This window comes from Ornithorhynchus anatinus, chromosome 3 (genome assembly GCF_004115215.2).
Source record: "Ornithorhynchus anatinus isolate Pmale09 chromosome 3, mOrnAna1.pri.v4, whole genome shotgun sequence".
Lineage (NCBI taxonomy): Eukaryota > Metazoa > Chordata > Mammalia > Monotremata > Ornithorhynchidae > Ornithorhynchus > Ornithorhynchus anatinus.
The window spans coordinates 42,726,478-42,746,448 of NC_041730.1; the positions used below are offsets into that span (position 1 = coordinate 42,726,478).

The 19,971-nt window shown below is 38.2% G+C and overlaps 1 protein-coding gene across 1 annotated transcript in view; it reads left to right on the forward strand.

Moving 5' to 3' along the window:
- Positions 1–19,945, forward strand: part of CCDC73 (coiled-coil domain containing 73) — an 89,206-nt gene extending 69,261 nt beyond the window's left edge. Inside the window, exons 14-19 of the mRNA XM_029059844.2 lie at positions 2,223–2,333; positions 6,662–6,802; positions 7,567–7,711; positions 10,646–12,145; positions 14,571–14,704; positions 19,330–19,945. Of these exons, the coding sequence (XP_028915677.1) occupies positions 2,223–2,333; positions 6,662–6,802; positions 7,567–7,711; positions 10,646–12,145; positions 14,571–14,704; positions 19,330–19,554 (2,256 nt within the window). The 3' untranslated portion in view covers positions 19,555–19,945. The remainder of the gene's footprint in view (positions 1–2,222; positions 2,334–6,661; positions 6,803–7,566; positions 7,712–10,645; positions 12,146–14,570; positions 14,705–19,329) is intronic.
- Positions 19,946–19,971: the final 26 nt, after the last annotated feature.

Below are 19,971 nucleotides of genomic sequence, written 5' to 3' on the forward strand. Positions count from 1 at the left end.
TGCTGCCCACAATGGGATTACTGGGTAGAGGATACCAAGTTCATATGCTTACACGTACAAAGGTCGTGTATGTAATTTTTGAATCAAAAAACGAAGTTTCTATTAAGTAATAAACATTTCCCTCCCTTGGACTATTATACACAGCCCTATTATCAACCCCTCATTTCCAACTAGTGAGGAGGCCACTGGCCTTTCTGCCTCTTTGTATTCCTCCTTAGTAATCTCAAATCCCTGCTCGCACATTTATTCTTGAGTGCAGGATTTGGAGAGTTGCATGTGGACAAGAAAGGTATCTCAACTGATAGCACTGGGAGGTTGTGGGGAAAAATAAGTTTATCACTGGCTCTACTTCAAACTCACTTCCCTTTATGTGAGTGAAGTGAATGCTGTACAGCTTAACACTTTGGGATCTTTTCTAAGGTAAAATCCTAGAGTACATGGCATGTAGCGTTGCTTAATTTGGGTAGTCTATATAGAACGTTTCCTTTGCAGTTCATCAAGGGTATTATTGAGTGCTTACTCTCTGCAGAGCACACTAATAGGCATCCTGGAGAGAATAGTACAGTACAAGAAGCTTACAGTCTACAGTGAGAATAACAAGTGTTTTAAAGAATATGGATCCAAGTGCACAGACAATATAGAAGGGAGAGCAACTGGAGAAATGAGGGTCAGGGAAGACCTCTTGGAGATGTAAATTTAGTAGGACTTTGAAGAAGGAGAAGGAGGAGGTTTGGCAGATATGAGGGGAGAGTGAGTTCCAGGCCAGAAGGAGGACATGGGCAAGTGGTCAGCAGTGAGACACACAAGACTGAGATAGAGTGAATAGGTTGGCATTAGAAGGGGATATACCCACTGCGTTATAGTAGGAGATCAGCGAGCTTCTATAGGACAAGGAGAACTGATGGAGTCCTTTAAAGCTAATAATTAGGAATTTTTTTCTGATGCAGTCTTTGGATGTTTTAGAGGAGTGGGGAGATGTGGCCTGAAATTTTTCTAGAAAAATGATCCAGGCAGCAAAGTGAAGTATGGACTGGAGAGCGGAGGAACTGGAGGTGGGCAGATAAGCAAGGAGGTTAATGCAGTAATCAAGGCAGGATATAAGTGCTTTAATTAGTAAGGTAGCAGTTTGGATAGAGTGGATTCTATAGATGATGTCAAGGTAGAACTGTTAAAATTGGGTGACATCAAATAAGCAGCTTAATGCCGAGCTTATGGGCTTATGAGACAGAGGTGTTTTCTACTACAGGATTTGGGTGGTAAGATGAGAAGTTCTGTTTTGGCCATGTTAAGTTTTAGATGTCGATTGGACATCCTGGTAGAAAAATTCTTATGGGCAAAGGATACCTTCTTTCTAAATGCTGTGCAATATGGTGCTTTAAAATGTAATCGTTCAACTGTGACCTGATGAAACAGTGGCTAAGTAGGCTTATTAATTATACCTAACAATGAAGAAGATAATCAATAACTCTTTGAGGAAAAAATAAAATTATAAGTTGATCTTGATTTCTTTTTAAATTTTGTTTTGCAAAGGTCATAAATGATATACATTGTTTCTAATATTTTCTTATATTGCAAAATGATCTTAGGTTGGAACTCCAATTGGACCGCAGTTAATTTTCAAAAATTTACTTAATCACCACATCACAGTAAAACTGACATTAAGCAATCCTAGACATAATGGTGATCAAGTTTAATGACCATGCATTTCATATTTTAAGCTTTAATTTTATAATTTAAATTTAATGCTGTATATAGCAAAAAAAATCTGAAACCCCTAGAAAAATACACTGTCAGTTTTAAATACTAAAATTTTATAAAAGGTCATTTAGCATGTTTATCTCACGATAAGCAAGGACAGATGAAGTTTAAAAATTTTGTTTTAGTTCAGTTAGCCTACATTAGGCTACATTTTATATTTCTCTGCTCTGGACTTTATATTACTTTTTCAGCACATTAAAACTTATGCAGTGAAACTGAATAATGGCAAGTGTTTTTATACCCTTTTATAGCCATTTCTTTTTCATAGCCTCCCCCTGCTTCCTGTTAGCTAAACTATAAGCACCTTTCTGTTAATTTATGAAAATTATTGTTGAGATAGCACATTATCACTGATCTGTATGGCACTTTCAGCATGTTAGAAGCCAAGGTCCAAGCAACATAAAACACATCAAAATTCATTAATGTAGTATTGATTATTTTTTGGATAATTAATTTTATTGCAGACCCTTGAAAGAGATAATGAGCTGCAAAGGAAGAAGGTAAAAGAAAATGAAGAAAAATACCTTAATCTTCAGAATGAGCACGAGAAAGCAGCACAAACTTGGAAAAGAGATGTAGGTTTATAAACTTAAATATTAGTGTGTTAAGTTATTTTAAAGTAGTGATTAGCTATTTTAGGTAACTCCTAGAGGAGAGGAAAATACTGCAAGACTAAGGTCAGAAACCTAATTTTTTTTTGGCACTTCAAATATTTTTAGGAGTAAATGTTTTTTCAAAGCTAACTTTAATTAACTCCATATAGTTTTTCTATGTGTGGCAGCTGTGTATACTTTGGTAAAAACCCTTCCCTTCCCAAATGACTCTCCGTTCTGACTTTCCATTTTTAATATCTGCTTTCAGTATCCATCCCATTGTTTTAAAAGAAAGAAAACAATAGAAAATAAATATCTTCAGGTATAAGAAAGATATGTTTTTTTCCAAGTCAGCAGAATTTTACTCCAGAGTTTAAAGCATCGGCACAAAATGTCATTTAAAAAAATAATATTGCCATACTAGGTGGTGAGAAACTATTATTCTCTGTAAGATGTTTTTCCTTCCTTTATTTGGCAAAATTACGGGTAATCAGGTTCCTATATTAATGAAGGCAACTGACGTTCATTAGCTTATTTCCTTGAGATACCATGGCATCATCTGATGTTAATTGTTGCTATATCCAAGTCAGTTGGAGAAACGATTCAATTATGTAATATCAGAGATGAAATAATTTCAAAATGCATGAAGTGCATTTTAACATATTCAGTATTTTTTCATGTTTCACAAGAGACAACTTTATCATTATACAATCGATTTAAGAATTTTCTTTGTTCTATTCCATAAAATTTGAAACAAACACAGTTAAAAAACCCTAAGGGACCTTGGGCTTTTCATTTATATTTAATATAGATATATGTTGCAAGCAAGGAAAACTGTAATGATAATAAGTGTGGTACCTGAAAATTCTAACCATGTAAAAACTACAAATTTTAAAATTAAGTCAAATCTACTGGTGCTGTGTCATCTATAAATTATAAGCGAAACATCAGTGAATATTAGTGCTGGGTCTACAACAATTAAGCTCACTCCCACAACACTGAAGTATTAAATTGAAAATGGATCAGTAAGGCAAAGCAGCATCAGTGTGCATTTGAGACCTAGGATGTATGGAAATAGAGGATGTATGTTCTCATTTGTATTTTCAGACTCTTATGTAGCTTTCCATCTAAGGAAAGGAGATGACAAATTAGAGACACTGAGGTTCACAAGGAGCCCCAAGAAAAGCTGCAATAGACACATGTTTAGTTACAATAAGTAATGTCTCCTCTTTAGGATTTCCTCTGAATAGTATTTTTGTTCCCCTCTGAATTTCACTAATAACTTGATTAATTCCCTCCTTGCTCTATTCACTCTTAAAGGCAAAGTGTTTTGAGATCTTTGGAACAATAATACTATGTGAATATGCGTTTTTAATATCACCACTACTACTCCTCTCAGTGGAACTTGAAAGAGAGACAGCACTGTTAAGCAGATAGGATAAATAAGTGGTGGAGAGCATGTAGAATTTGCTTAGGAAAAATTGAAGGAAGGTGTTTGTTTCTGCATTTTGCTGGGCAAATCGGTAGGAAAAAAACGGACTCTTTTTGGTATAATAATGTTGGTATTTGTAAAGCGCTTACTATGTGCCGAGCACTGTTCTAAGCACTGGGGTAGATACAGGGTAATCAGGTTGTCCCATGTGAGGCTCACAGGTAATCCCCATTTGACAGATGAGGTAACTGAGGCACAGAGAAGTTAAGTGACTTGCCCACAGTCACACAACTGACAAGTGGCAGAGCCGGGATTCGAACTCATGACCTATGACTCCCAAGCCCGTGCTCTTTCCACCTATTGCAAGAAGGATTTTCATTCCAGTAGAAACTTTCATTCATAGAGGTAAGAATCCTGTGGTTACAAAGTATAATGAGTTTTTTTATGGCTAATGGGAATATAGTACGTCTTGGATGAAGAAAGGCTAGAATGAGGATAGAAACAATAGAGGACATATGCATATCTTGAATAAATTGAATAGATCACCATAAATTACACCTCAGTCTGAGAGAAAGAAGGAAAGATGGTAAGGAGAAAGAATCGAAGGGATATAAGTTGTCAGGAGGCTCGAGGAGATATGGGTGAAGCTACAGGTAGGACTCTAGTCTCTATGGACTACATATCAGAATGGCTACGAATGAAGATGGGACGTTCTGGAGAAGATATGTCCGTGGGTAGGAAACAACTTGAAGGAATTTTGACAACAACGACACAGGAATGGCCAGATTCAAATCTTTGCACATAGTGAGCGCTCAATAAATAAGACCGAATGAATAATGCCAGCCAAAGCAGGGAAGAACTTCATCATCCCCTCCTTTTTCTGTATGATGTCATTCAGAATTCTGCCCCAATTTGCCTGGAGCCTCTGAACCTAGAGGTTTTTCAGTGGAAGATCTCTGATCATCCTTCCTTTTCTCTAGAGCCATCACATTCCCCTCCCGTGTCCCAGGGACCCTACTCCGGATCTGGCCAGGGGGAGGCTGGGTGCTTTCAAATTTTCAGTAGCTGTTGCCCCACTTGTTTACCTCCCGAATCCAGTGCTGAGTACAGATGCCCCTGGGGTTTACAACTAATCCACAATAAAACTACCCCAGGAAGACACCCCAAATTGTTACATGTCAATTGCAAGCCCAACCAGCCCTGAGTTTCCAGCTGAACGCTACAGGTCAGTGAATCCCTCCCTGTTCTTATTAGCCTACCTGGTCTAAGATGAAGAAATCAACAGTGATTAGGACCGTGGGTGAAGCTTCACCCACACTGTCAGCTTTTCAAGGTATTGAAGACATCTCTGAACAGGTAACTGGAAATGTTTAATTTAGAGATGGAAGATGCGGTTGTCAGTGAGTTAATTGCATCTTATTCAGAAGAATCCTCCAGTGGAGAATTTCTCTTGAATTCTGACAATTTAATGAATCAGCATTGCAAGATGCTGAAGAGATGAAATTAGGATTTTTCCAACCCCAGCTAAAATAATGCCAATTAAAAAAGTCATGCATCAATTTTCAAGACAATATGAATCATAAGACTGAAGAAGACCTTGTTTGTGAGGGGAGTTCAAAAACTACATAGAACTGTTCGTGAGTTACCCTGTTCAAAGTTCTTAAAGAAAAAAGAATTTTATATCAGCTATGACTTAAGAATTGGTTTTTGATATCTCTTTGGGATTCAAAACCTGTTTGGGGTCTGGGCAGGGCTAAATAGAAGCTGGTAGATTCATAGCAAGTTTCCTGGTCCTCTAGCCAAGTCTTCTAGTGAAAAAGTGGCTTAAGTGTAGTTATTCATGTGAGAAGATAGTACGATCATCAGTCAGTGTATTTATTTAGTGCCTATTCTGTGCAGAAGCACTGTACTATTTCAGCGATCACAATAGAATAAACATGATTCCTTGCCCTCAAGGCAGCTTAAATTTTTGTGTAAGGGCTAGTGAAATATTTAAAGGCAGGAAGTGAGAAAGAGGAGACCCAAGGACTTGAATAATCCAGAGGCTAGGTACTTGACAATTAGTATATGTTTTTTATGTATGCACAAGCTATAATATGTTCAGACATCCTACATTTGGCAAGACAGTCACCCTGGTATTCTGAAAGGACTTTGGTGGGAACCTTTAGGTAGATGGAGAAGCTTTCTAGCCTATTCCAACTTTGTCGCAGCAGCTACAATACTACTATTATTATCAGTAGAGCTGAATTGACCCTTTCCAAGCCTCTTTAAAATCTCCTGTAGGGTCAGGAAGTCAGGAAAATGGCAAAATCAGCTATTTTGGTAGCGAGAGCACTGTACTAAGCCTTGGAAATTAGAATTCTGCAACAGTTAGAGACAATCCCTACCCAACAACGGGCTCACAATCTATTGCCTCTGCCACACCTCAGGCCACACCAGCTGCATTTGTGCTCTCTTCCTCATTTTCCTCCCTGGCCCCCACGTCCCCACTCCGATACTCTATTGCTGTATCTTTCTGTCTCTCTGTCCTGTCATTTTTTTTTTTTGCATCTCTTAGCTTTGTTTCCTAACCCACTGTTCTCCCTCAAATTTGGATGCTTTAACCAAATATCAATTAACAGACCATCATAATCATTTTTTAATGTTTATTGAACTCCCAATAGTTTGGTGGATTATTTGAAAAGTAAATGGAGAAAAAAGCTGAATGTCTTTCTCTTCAATTTTATTAGCATTTTTTCAACATTCATTTTGGTTTGAAGCTATTTTTTATTTTTATTTTGCATGATTACATATGTATTGCTCTTTTAAAATATTGCTTTTCAAATATTTCCAGACAAGGCTTGTGTTACATGTTCACTTGTTCAGCTCAATTTTTATAGAGAAAAACCTCCTTGAAGAAGTTGATAGCCTTAAAAGGGAGTTGGTTTCATTTAAGGAAGAGTATATTAAGTTACAAGAGTCTTATGACAAATTGAGTTGTGCAAAAAATCGGCATTTTGAGCAAGACAGAGCACAAGAGGTAAAATTGGAAAATGGAAAAGTATTTTAAAATGTTGATATTTCCCGCCCTTCCTCTACCATCTAAGATATGTAATTATAACTATGATGAATTATTTGAATGATCCAGAGTAATTCCTTTTATTTGTTATTGTCTTGGTCTTCTTAACTGTAAAATGGAAAAATTGCGTAGATCCTTCTAACAGAATTGTTGGGAGACAGAAGTGTCCCTGTAGAGCATTTCTCTGGTCAGAAATAAAAGTTACTCTTTAGAGTAAATCACCAAGGACTTTTAATTTATTGTCAGTTTCATCATCTATATTATCAAAAAAGAAGCTATAAACAGAGTCTTGCCCCCATGGCCTACCCTGCCACCCTTTCCTCAGTCAAAAAGGGATTCCCACTGACAAATAATGTCACAAAATTATCTAGCACAAAGATTCCCTCTGGTGGCAAATAGGGCCATTCAATGTAATATAATTTGAGAGCCAAGGAATAGAGTATGTTGCTAGTAATCTCTGAACTATGGAAAGAATGTTTGATTTCTAGGTAAAGAAATTATGTAAACTTCATGTTGTAGGCATGAGAACTTGGCCATGAGAATTGCTCCTTAGACACTAATCAAGCAATTACAATTTGCATACCATACCTAGTTTACAAACATTATGTCTCTGTTTTATAATGAATAAATATTTCATACTATTTTTATTAACTATTTAAAACCAATTTCTTCAATTTTATATAAGAATGATCCAGGAATAAGTGAGCCAGGCAATGAAATACCAGCTGAGCCCAAAGAAATACAAGTGTTCTGAAACTAATATCCAGGAAATAATTTCAGGAAACACTATGACTTTTTCTTCTACTATGGATCAAACAGAAGCACAACAAAATAATGGAAATCTACAAGGAGAAGGAACAGTTATTGAAGGTAAATTAAAATTGTCCTAATTTCAAATTTTCATATTGATCATTCCAAGAATTTAGTCCAATCCTTGTAGAGTAAAGTGGATGAAAGGGAAAGTCCAGGAGAGAGAGAAGATAGCAGAGATTCTGTTAAATGGTAAATGTAGTACCCATTATTTGCAGACTATTATCATCCTAGGAAAGGATTAAAAACACTGATTTCTCTAACATTAAATGCTACATCCTATTTAATTTGTCTAACCAAAATGATAGGGAAAGATCACTTTTGAGATTTTAAAAGATTCTGTGTTGTGAGGATATTAAGATTATTGATTTTGGGAAAGACAAGACTATTATTATTATGTATTTATATATCAAGCACTGTTCTAAGATCTGGGGTTGATACAAGTTAATTAGGTTAATACCATCTCAGTTCTGTTAATTAGGTTGCATACAGTCCCAGTCCTGCATGGGGCTCCAGGTTTAAGTAGGAGGGAGAACTGATATTTAATCACCATTTAACAGTTGAGGAAATTGAAGTACAGAGAAGTTAAATGACTTACCTGAAGTGAAACAGCAAAGAATTGGTAGAAATGGGATTAGAAGTAGATCCTCTGACTCCTAGGCCCCTGCTCTTTCCACTACACCATAAGCTTCTCACATTGAGTTTGGTTAAATCTAGATGGTAAGTACCTAGACTTGAGCTCTGTGTAGGACAGAGATTATGTCTCATCTGTTAGGTTTATATCTATCCCAGTGCTTGTTATATAATGTGTTTAATAAATAGCTAAACTAATAGAAATTAGAGGAAAAAGTTTAACATTTTGAATAATCAATGGTGTATTTAATTACAATTACACTTTACAAGTATTTCTGGGCTTTTGAATTACCACAGTATGTAAAATCCAGGCATAAGTCATGTACTAATTGTTGACCCAAACCAGAATACATGGCTGTGAGTCTGTTCCTTCCCCGCCTCAACCGTGTCCCACCATTTCCCAAACACTGATTTGCAGGCCAGAACAAAGCAGGACATATGGGGCTGGACGAAGGGGCAGCGGTCTTAGTTGACTTAAAATGGGGTAAGATAGAAAAGGTAATCTATGATGTTCTTGGCTGAATAAGAGAAACCCTCATTCAGCAGCCTTCACCGTCCTGTGTTCCCTGCCCCTTTCCTCTGCTTCCCGATGGAAGACTTGAAGCCCAGCTCCACAGTCAATCAGTGATATTTACTGAGTACCTACTATGTGCAGAGCACTGTACTAAATTCTTGGGAAAGTACAATGCAACAGAGTTGGTAGACACACGCACCGCTCACAGAGAGGCCTAGTAGATAATAATGATGGTATTTGTTAAGCACTTACTATGTGCCAAGCACTGTTCTAAGCACCTGGGAGTCAGAAGGATCTGAGTTCTAATTCTGGCTCCGTCACTTGTCTGCTGTGTGACCTTTGGCAAGTCGCTCGACTTCTCTGTGCCTTAGTTCCCTCTTCTTTAAAATGAGGATTAAGACTGTGAGCCTTATGTGGGACAAGGACTGTGCCTGACCTGATTAACTTGTATCTATCCCAGGACTTAGAATGGTGCCTGGCACATAGTGGTTATTATTAATATTAATTATAATTATGGTATTTGTTAAGCTCTTACTATGTGCCAAGCACTGTTCTAAGCACTGGGGTAGATAGAAGGTAGGCAGGTTGTCCCATGTGCCTACCCATTTAGTCTTAATCCCCATTTTACAGGTGAGGTAACTGAGACCTAGAGAAGTGAAGTGGCTTGTCGAAGGTCACACTGACAAGTGGAGGAGGTGGGATTAGAACCCACGTTCTCTGACTCCCAAGCCCATGCTCTTGCCACTAAGCCACACTGGTTAACAAATACCACAGTTATTATTATTATTTAATGAGTTTACAGGTGAAAGGAATGGCAGGATGCAGGGAATGGTGGAGCTGACAGAAGAGAATATGTGGCTAGGTCAAATGAAACAAGTCCCTGCTTCGGGGCCAAGGACTCAGGCATCTGGCCATTTGGGTTCTAGCTGGAACCCGGTAACCTTATCCTGCCCTCCTCCTGATAGTAACAGTGGTGATGCATGGCTTAAGCAGGGGTTGCATGAGCCCCTGGCTTAGAAAAAAAACAAACAAAAAACCCCAAAATGGGTGTGATAGAAGGGGAGTGGGGTGGTGGAGAGCTATTTTGGGAGCACTAGGTTAAAGTCACCAAGGAATAGTGGGAGGGAACTTGAGGAGGTACTTATGTACTTATCCATAATTTATCGCCAGTGCCCCCGTCTAGACTGTAAACTTCTTATGGGCAGGGATCGTGCCTACCAATTCTGTTATATTGTACTCTCCCAAGTGATTAGTAAAGTGGTCTTCAAGGTAAGTGCTCAATATATAACACTGATTGATTCAGGAAAAGGGATATGGGTGAAGGGGCAGATAGTGAAGGTTATGAACAGATAGTGTAGGTGGGAAAATGGTACTAGGAGATTGGGTTTTCTGGTGAAACGTGATTACTGCTTTCCTCATGGATTCTCCCCCTTCATCATTATCAGAAGCAACCATACTTATTGAGTGCCTTTGATGCGAAGTAAAAGACAGTGTGCCACAAATGAAAGACAAAATCCCTTATACTGAGTTCCTGGATTGGTCCAAAGGTCTCTATGGGACCTTGGGGCTGGACTTAGAGGAGAGAAGGGGATAAGAAGGCCCCAGATTTGTCCTCAATAACTTCCTCGTCTCTGGAGTAACTCAAAAATTGGGAAGGTGAACTAAATTTTGAATCCAGTGGATGCATTGGCCTCTCTCATCCCAGAGGAACTGATGCCCTTGGTACCTGACATAAAGGATCTTACAATCCAGTGGAGGAATTTTTGTTCAGGTTTAGGTAGGGAAAAGGGATGAGTCAGACTTTTATAGAACAACATAATCATTTGAGTATATTTTTATCTTGCCAGATTTTCAAATAGAAGAGGAGGAAATTGATATTGCTCAACCTCAAGAAGAAATTCAAAATGAATCTTCTCCCAGTCAAGTCTCCTGCAGAGATTTAGTGAAAGGGCCAAATTTGCAAGCACAACCTATTGACTTCCTAAAGGCAGAAACAACACAAATGAAAGAAAGAGACCCTGAATGTACAGAACTGATAGCACTGCATAGTCTATCTTCACCGGCAAAAAATCCAATGGAACCTGGAAAGATGTCTCCAGACAGAACAGAAGAATTAGTTCTCTGCAATGTAGATGGAGTTCTGGGAGCTGATAAACATGTATATGGCAATGCTATAAACCAAGTCCTTTTTAATCCAGATTGTGAGGCAAGTACCGCACAGTGTGATAAAGATGTCTTTCAGAGTGAAACGGTCAACAAGGAATCTAGACTGGTTGTCAATAATGAAGAAAGCTCTGTAAACAAGGATATTTCAGATACCAACCAAGTTGAAGCTGCATTGAAAATTTCCCTAAAAAATAATCATGTTACATCACAGAAAGTCAGCCCCAGTGAATCTGGGTTAGATGGTGAACAATGCAAAACAGAACAGTTCGAGTTGTTAAAAGTAAGAGAATATGATGTTCTTCCATTTAAGCAAACTTCCTCAAAAGTTCAAGAAGAATGCAGTGATACCATGGGTGAAGTTGATCTTAGTAGCTCAATCCCACCAACTTCTTTCAGTAATACACTAGGAGACTATGTTGATAGGTCAAAGGAAAACTCTAATATAATGGCTGTGTCAGTGAAGTCTACAGCTAACCCTGGAGAATCTTGTGAACAGAAAAATTTCAGTGAAATCCAAATCAGACAACCTGAGCAGACTTTCACTAAACAAGTAGAAAGTGATAAGAATATGAAAACCTGCCCTCTTGAAGTAAACACCGAAAATAGCCAGACTTCACAGTCCGAAAATATGGGAATATCAATTTGCAAGCACAATACTGAAAAGAAAACAACTGAAGACTTACCCTTTTCCAGTAAAGAGAATCAGATAAATGATGATCAGGTACAAGAAGCCGAGCATAATTCTTCCACGAGGAATGAGAATTCTCAAGTTAGTGAATTTAATGCAAGACTGAATTCATTGTTGAATACAAGAGAGAAAATAGAGTCATTAAGTAACACAGTTCCAAAAAGCAAATATGTTGAAGGTCAGCTGGAAGAATCCAATTCATTTCCCATAAAACCATCTGGAGATGTAGTAAATAGAAGTGGAAGGTCAGCCTTTGATCTTTCAACTTCAGATAAAAAAACTGAGAAAACTCCAGTATACTTAAATTTTTTAGACACCAGTCCTTGGTCAAAAGTAAATCAAGACAAAAGTCAAACAGAGACCACTTCACCTTCCACCTTGGCTTTCTTACTGACAGAGAGGCCAAGATGTCTATCAGAAAGTAAAAGGATTCTTTCATTGTCGTACTGTGGAAGTCTAGGGAACAATGCTGTCATAAAGGAAAGCAGACTAGGTAAGGGAAATGATAATTTGATGTTGAATGATTATTTTTTTAAGGATTAAGAACTCCTTTTAATTTATTACTAATAGGAAAATCAGCTGCTCTAATCAGTTCTGCATTAGAATTGAATGTAAAAATTATTTTTTCCTTATGGTAAACTGAAATTTTTTGGTAGTTTTATCTGGACATTGAGGTAAAAAAGAAAAGAGGGAGTTAATGAACCTGCACATAAATTAATTCCCCATTCCTGGCACAAAACCTAAAAACAGTGTTGTTAAATCACGAATAATATCTGAAATTTTGTCCAAAAAAAAAAAATTGAGTTGTTCCTGCAGGGGTTGAGGAGAGGGGTTGTAGATTAAGAACTGGGACAAATTGAGAAGCAGCATGGCCTAGTGGAGAGAGTACGGGTCTGGGAGTCAGAAGGACCTGTGTTCTAATCCCAGCTCTGTCATTGGCCGCTGTGTGACCTTAGGCAAGTCACTTAACTTCTCTGTACTTCAGTTACCTCATCTGTAATGTGACTGGACTGTGTCCAACCTGATTAGCTTCGATCTACCCTAGTGCTTAGAACAGTGCTTGGTACATAGCGCTTAACAGATATAAAATGAAAAAAAACCCCATAAATTGGAAATCTCAAATTATTTTTAAAGTGTATGCTAGGCTTATATATGGATGCTTACTAGGCATTAGAGAAAGGAGATTTGATCTCTTTATTTCCCAGACCTGGTGGAACAGTCTAAATATCATAATTTGATGGTGACTATTTTCAGACAATTATTCCATACACAAAGTCCAGTGGGAAGGAGAAACATGGACTAGAATGATTTTTTTGTATTCATTTATGGGGCTAGAGGGATGAATGAGATGTTTCTAGAGATCAGTTTTCAGACCTATGATTTGTAAAAACAAACATTTCCTGAGTAGCAGTACTTGAGTCCCCAGTTAGTGCAGTGCATTCTATGTAGTGCTTGGAAAGTACAGAATAAAAAGCACATTCCCCACCTACAAGGGCTTATACATATTTACAGGAGCAGTCCTTTTTACAATTCTTAATGCTAGTATACTGTGGTATTTTCTGATGCTTTCAAATAGAAGTTTAATTTACTTTCAGGAATTTAGTAGCTGACCTGCCTGAAGGCAGGACAACAGATCAGTTGACCTCTTAAGGTTCTTTTTCACTAGAATTCTCCAAATAATGAAATTTGGACCTAATGGTGCTTGAGTGGCACTGTAGCAAGCTCCCAGTTGCAAGTTATGATCTTGCAACTGCTGGTGTCACTGTTACTGATTCCAGTGCCCAGAGGGTGGTGGTGGAACTGGTAACTTTAATTAAATCTATTTAAATGCCCTATTAGTCAACAATAGAAATGCAAAAAGAAGGAAAACTGTGAACTTATCTGGTCCACACAATTTAGAAGTCAGTCCCAAAGCAAAATACTCTTGCAGCCATTTCAAATTGTTAGGCACAAACATCTAGTACATTCATTGGTTTTCAATTTGCCTAAATGTCAAATGCATATTTGTCATCTGTTTGACAAAAATACCCTATTTCATACGATTAGTATAATATTCACTCATTCCTGTCTTGGAATGACAGCTACTACTTGAATGCTACAAGAATCTATTTTTGATGGGCCACCTTCCTTCTTAAGACATAGAAAGTGGGTTTGAATATTAACTTATCATGATGAGCTGTAAGATCCTGCAGCTATGTTACATCGTGTATTCAAATACCTGTTCATTTTCTTTGGAACAATCTAATACTCCCTTGTTCAGGGACGAACAAATTCTTTTTAGGCCCCTGGGGGAATTTTGGCATTAATAATATTGCTCAGCTAGCCAATAAGGGACAGTTGATTCCAAGATAAATTCTTATAGTTCTTAAACTGAAAAGGGTGGCGTGTATATAGGTCTTGAAGGGAGAAATAGAAAAGCAGGGGAAAATACTTTTTGAAGAAAAAAACTTAGCAAAAAACAAAATTATGTACATCTGCCTTAAAGAAGAGGCAGAGCGGAACCAAAGTATTCACAATTCAAAATTGTTTGCCAGAACTGGCTCCCTTTTAAAAAAAATATGGGTGTGTTTGTTTACGTAGTGATTGCTGCTTGGCCATATAAAGGGACCAAGATAACTTTTTTTTGGAGCAGAGATTTTTTCCATTTCTTCTCCTTGATCTGTATGTAGAACATATAAGATAATAAATTAAAGCATATTTTGGATAAATCATTCTTGTTATTCCCAAATTAAATGTTTAAGATCAAAGTGTAGAAAAATGAAAGTATACACGTAAAACCTAGAAATTTTAGTCAGTTAAAAGAAAACTACCAAAACCTTGTGATCCTTTTGATTAGAGATAAACCAGAAGTTTCAGTCACTAAAACGAGTGCCTAGAGAATAAAATGCAGTTGTTACCATTTCCTTTTTGTCAATCAGATTCTACCAGCATCAACAGGGTTGCTGACACTTTGAATACCTCAAGTATCCATCGAGGCCCCAAGAGAAATCCCAGTGAGGAGTGGAATGCAATTGCAAAGACTTTTTATGATTCTTCTTTTCCCACAGAACATGTAAGTCAATTAAAAATATGGCAGAGCAGACCTCAGTGAGCTAATTCCACAGATATGTGTAGAACTGTACGCATCTGGATGCTTTAAGACCTAACCGATCTCCAAAATAATATCAAGAGGGCAACATGGCACCATTTTTCACAATTATGGTTGATAGAAAACAGCAGGAAAAAGTCACAGTATATAAATCAAACAGATGTTATCCAGCCTGTTTTTGGAAGGAGAGTTAGGTGGTGTGTTGTGTACCTCTATAAAAACAGTTGCCTCAAATACAAAAATAGCATATTTTAATAATCGTGGATAACATTTCTAAAAACTTGTAATGAATAAGACTTGGTTAAAAATTAATTTGGACAAATCTGAATTATAGGCATTTTAAGATTATTCTACTGTAAATTCAATTTTAGGCTACAACTGAGGATCGTAAGATAGTCCGATAATGTTCTATTGAGTAGGAGAAGACTAAACATATATCATTCCATACAACAAAGTATTTGAAGAGAGGTTCTATGGCTCCCTTGAGTCCATTTGTCAAGTGAGAAGTAACTAAGCAGAGCTGACAGATCACTTGGTTAGATCTAGAAACTTTATCACTCAATCAGTGGTATTTATCGAGCTCTTACTTTAAAATTTCTTAACTTGCAAAACCTTGAGAGAATTGTTCGGTCTGATCATATTCTAAAAGAAAAGACCATAAAATTCTAGGTATGTGACAGGTTGACTTTACAAGAGATTTCTCCCAGAAGTAGAATTGTAACAGGTTTATTTGGTTGCTTGCCCCCCCTTTCACAGGACCCTGTCTGATTCCCCCCGTGCTCTGTAGTGCTTAATAAATAGTATTATTACTACTTCACCTCCAGGATGGAGCAAACAATGTGCCTCACCAACTTTACTTGAGTAAACCTTCTGTCCCTCCCTTGGATTCTCGTTGGACTGAGCACCATTGAAAAGTGGTACAAGGAAATCACTCTAGGTGGAGGGTAATGTTGACAGAATTATAGGTTATTGTTCTACCTCCAGGCCCACCCCAATATACTGCTCCCCAGGGCTTTACATATCCAGATCCATGGATAGTGCAAACCCTACACTGTTTATTGATATTATTAATAACAATAATAATGGCATTTGATAAGTTCTTACTATGTGCCAAGTACTGTTTTAAGTGCTGTGGTAAATGAGTTAATCAGGTTGGACACAGTGCCACATGAAGCTCACGCTCTTATCCCCATTTTACAGATGAGGTAACTGAGGCCCAGAGAAGTTAAGGGACGTGCCCAAGGTCACACAGCAGACATGTGGCAGAGCTGGGAGTAGAACCCAGGTCCTTCTGACTCCCAGGCACATTCTCTTTCTCTAAGCTGCGCTTAGCTTCCCTTAATTTGAATGTAATGCTGGAGGATTAATGCTTTACTCCCTCCTTCCCCCATTGCAAATCTGCACTTGATTGAATTTCATTTTATGGTTTAAGCCTCCACCACCCTTTCTGGCAATCTGGAAATTTGGTGACATTGGGCTGAAATCACAGCTTTTTAGCAGTTTGAATGTTTATAGCCCTTTCCCTCCTTTTCACTGCTGCTTTAAACTGCCCAGGAGCTAGAGCAGCAACATGGTAGCTTCCCTTCTATGCAACCATATGTCAATACCTCAATATGTCATATGTCAATACTTTCATTGCCTTTTTAAAAATGATATTTGTAAGCACTTACTATGTGCCAGGCGCTGTACTAAAGACTAGGGTAGATACAAGATAATCAGCTTGGACCCAATCCCTGTCCCACAGAGGGCTCACAGTCTTAATCCTCATTTTACAGATGAGGTGACTGAGACACAGATACACTGATTGAATTGCCCAAGGTCACACAGCAGATAAGTGGTGGAGCTGGGATTACAACCCTCCAACTCCCAGGCCTGTGCTCTTTCTACTAGGTTAACTGTCCCAAGTGAAGCTTCATCACAATGAGATAAAATAAGCTTGTGGGCAAGGAAATCTACCAACTCATGTATCATACTCTCCTAGGTGCTAATAGTGTGCTCTGTACACCAAGTGCTCAATAAATACCACTGAGATAAAAATGATTTTAAGGATTCATTTTAGTAGAGGTGCTGATACATTTTGGGTTTTAGGGGAACAGTCATCTACTATACTAAGGAAGCCTCCATTCTAGCTCACTCATGAGGTAAAAAAAATAGGCCTCAGGTAGCCATCCTGGCAAGTCCCCAGCCCTCTCTGTTTTGCCAGCATTTTCTCCTTGGGTAACGGCAATGGGAGAAGTGGTGAGAATGACTGCACGTGCGTGAGTTGATGACAAAGCTTAAGAGCAGCCTGAGAGAAATAAACGATACCAAGAGCCCCAAAATAAAACTAAAATGGTGCTGAAGGAGCTTCAGGGGAGAGGTGCTGCCCATGCCACCTGCATGGGTACCCTGAACTTCCTTTTTATTTTTGGGTTGGCAACACCACATGGAGCCCCCTAAACAATAGAGGTGCTTTACTTCCTCGGTGCCCATCACCCCGGAGATGACTTGGACAGCGGAAAGTGCAGGATAGCCAGAGGTCCTTGGAAACCTGCTAATTGTTGATTGAGGCTTTGATACCAGTTGCCTAGCATCTTGATGCTACGTCGGTATGGAATCAATCAATGGTGCTTACTGAGTGCTTATTGTATTAAGCACTTGGGAGAATACAGTGCAACAGAGTTGGTAGTCACATTCCCTGCCCACTGGGAGCTTACAGTCTATATTATATGGTCAGTCACCTTTAATTTGCCATTTTAAGAATTTCCAAATTAGTGCTTCATCGGATGTGTTCCTTGATGAGGATTTTTCTCAGGATATTGATTCTCTGAGTCATTTGGGACTAATTAGTCCTGACTCCACAATTGAGAGAACCTAGAATGCCAGCTCAAGGATGATTTTAAGTGTGGTATTCATAACTGTTGTGTAAAGGCTAGCTTCAGTCGTCTTTCATAGATTCCTGATTCCATCTAGAAAGTCTTTCTTCATCAGGATATTTTCCAGATTGGGGCTTCTTGAAGGTATTCAACTAAACATCATTAGTTACTTGCAAAATGCAGTACAAAGCAGAAACAAGCAATAGCTTACTTGCTGGGAATAACTCCTAAAATTTTTAGATATTAACCAGTTTTAAGTCTCTCCAAGTCATTGAATTTTTCTAAGGCATAAGATGTTTAACAGCCTCCCTCTTGCCTTCCCCTCCAGTCCCCCACACACCCGCACTGAGTTTAGGCACCACTTATACTTACTATACGGCATGCTCCTGAAAACTTACAATGAATCAAAACCAAATTTTCCATAGGGACAATTTTTTTAGGGTTTGTTAAGCCCTTACTATGTGGCAGGCTCTGTACTAAGCATTGGGGTAGCTACAAGTTTGTCAGGTTGGACACAGTCCCCGGCCCACAAGGGGCTCACAGTCTTTTCCCATTTTATAGATGAGGAAACTAAGGCAGAGATAAGATCACAGAGCAGACAAGTGGCAGAGACAGGATTAGAACCCAGGTCTTTCTGACTCCCAGGCCCGTGTTGTATCTGCTAGGCCATGCTGTTTCTATCTTAATCCTCCAAGTTATTCCTGGGGGCTTGATTCCTGAACCAAAATTATTGACCATATATGAGATCATCAATGGTGACACTTTGAGCAGGAGACTGAGTCAGAGGATTCAGACTCTAATCCCTGCTATGTTCTGTGCCTGTTTCCTCATTTATAAAATGGGATACCTGCTCTCCCTACCTCTTGTTAAATCCTTGTTCTTCCTCCTCTTTCCTTTATTTATACTAACCCACCCCATTAGATTGTAGGCTATGGGTTCTAATCCCAGATCACACCACCTTGGGCAAGCCACTTTATTTCTCTGGGCCTCAGTTACCTCATCTGTAATATGGGGATTGAGACTGTGAGCCGCACCCAAGACAGGGACAGTGTCCAACCCAACTGGCGTATATCTACCTCAGCACTTAGTACAGTTAGTAACAAATACCATAATTATTTATATTGTAAGACCCCGGAAGGCAGTGGTCTTGTCTTGCTTCTGTTCTACTTTCCAAATGCTTCATTCAGGAAGCACGAAATAAATACCATTGACGGGACAGGAACTGTGTTTGGATCGTGTTTTATCTGTCCTAATGCTTGGCACTTAATTATTGTTCTTTAAATGCCAGATCAGAGAACAAGCCCATATAGTGACTTGGAAAAATGCCAACTACTACTCTTTCCTATTTGTTAACAATGGCACTGCAAAAACAGGAAATCTGAAGGAAAAGGTGGTTTCTATGCTTTGGTTTACTTCTGTTAACATTCGCCCTTTGATTTTTTTTTTCTTTCGCTTTGATAAAGTTGAACAGACATGTCTTGTGGGAAAGGGAGTGGATGACAACTCAGATTGCTATCAGTATAGTATTTTAATTTAAACTCTTCCTTTTTTAAATATCAGCTCAGGTCATCTTAGCACTCAAATGTGGGGTAGTGCTCAAAAATATCAGGTTTTGAATTACAAAGAATTACCATGTGTCATGAAAATGCTTTTTAAGTTTTTCAAGTCTGCTTGACCAGGTCGACATATATTATTGGAGGGATTTCATTAATTAACTAGATTTCTCGTTACTAGGCTGACAAAAAATCATCAAAATTGCACAGCCTCTCTCAACTGACCTTAAGGACAGAGACTGTCACTTTGGCCCTCAGTTCTCTGGGTGAGGAAGAAAATGGAAAAGAGGAGAATGACTCAAATGATCGTACAAATGAAACTCAAAGGCTTCCAATTTCAGAAAATCCCTATCAACCTAGAAAAAGAAAATCTGAAGAAATGCTGGAAAAAGCAGTTGAAGATTAAGCAGAATGCTAAATATCTCAATATATCTTTCATTTTGAGAAATTTACTGAAAAACTGCTGCAGTTTGGACACTCTGTAACTATAGCATATTTTCAAAGTTGCCCTGATCCTTGTTTTCATTGTTTTGTAGAGTAGTTTTGAATTAAGGCATCTTTTTTTTTCCAATACAAAAGTTAGGTAGCCTATTGCCAGGAGCCCTTTTCTTCAAAAATTCACTTCTTAGGATTGAGAAATAAGTTTCTATTCCTTTTGGACTCTATAAATCTTTTCTGCTCACCTAACACCTTGAGGTTTCTTCAAAAATTAGAGTCTATAAGAAAAATCCACTGCATATCCACAATTGCCATATTGTCAACATCAAAATGTGTATGATTAAATTTTTTCCCCCTGAGGTTTTTTTCTATTTTTGTTTTTTGT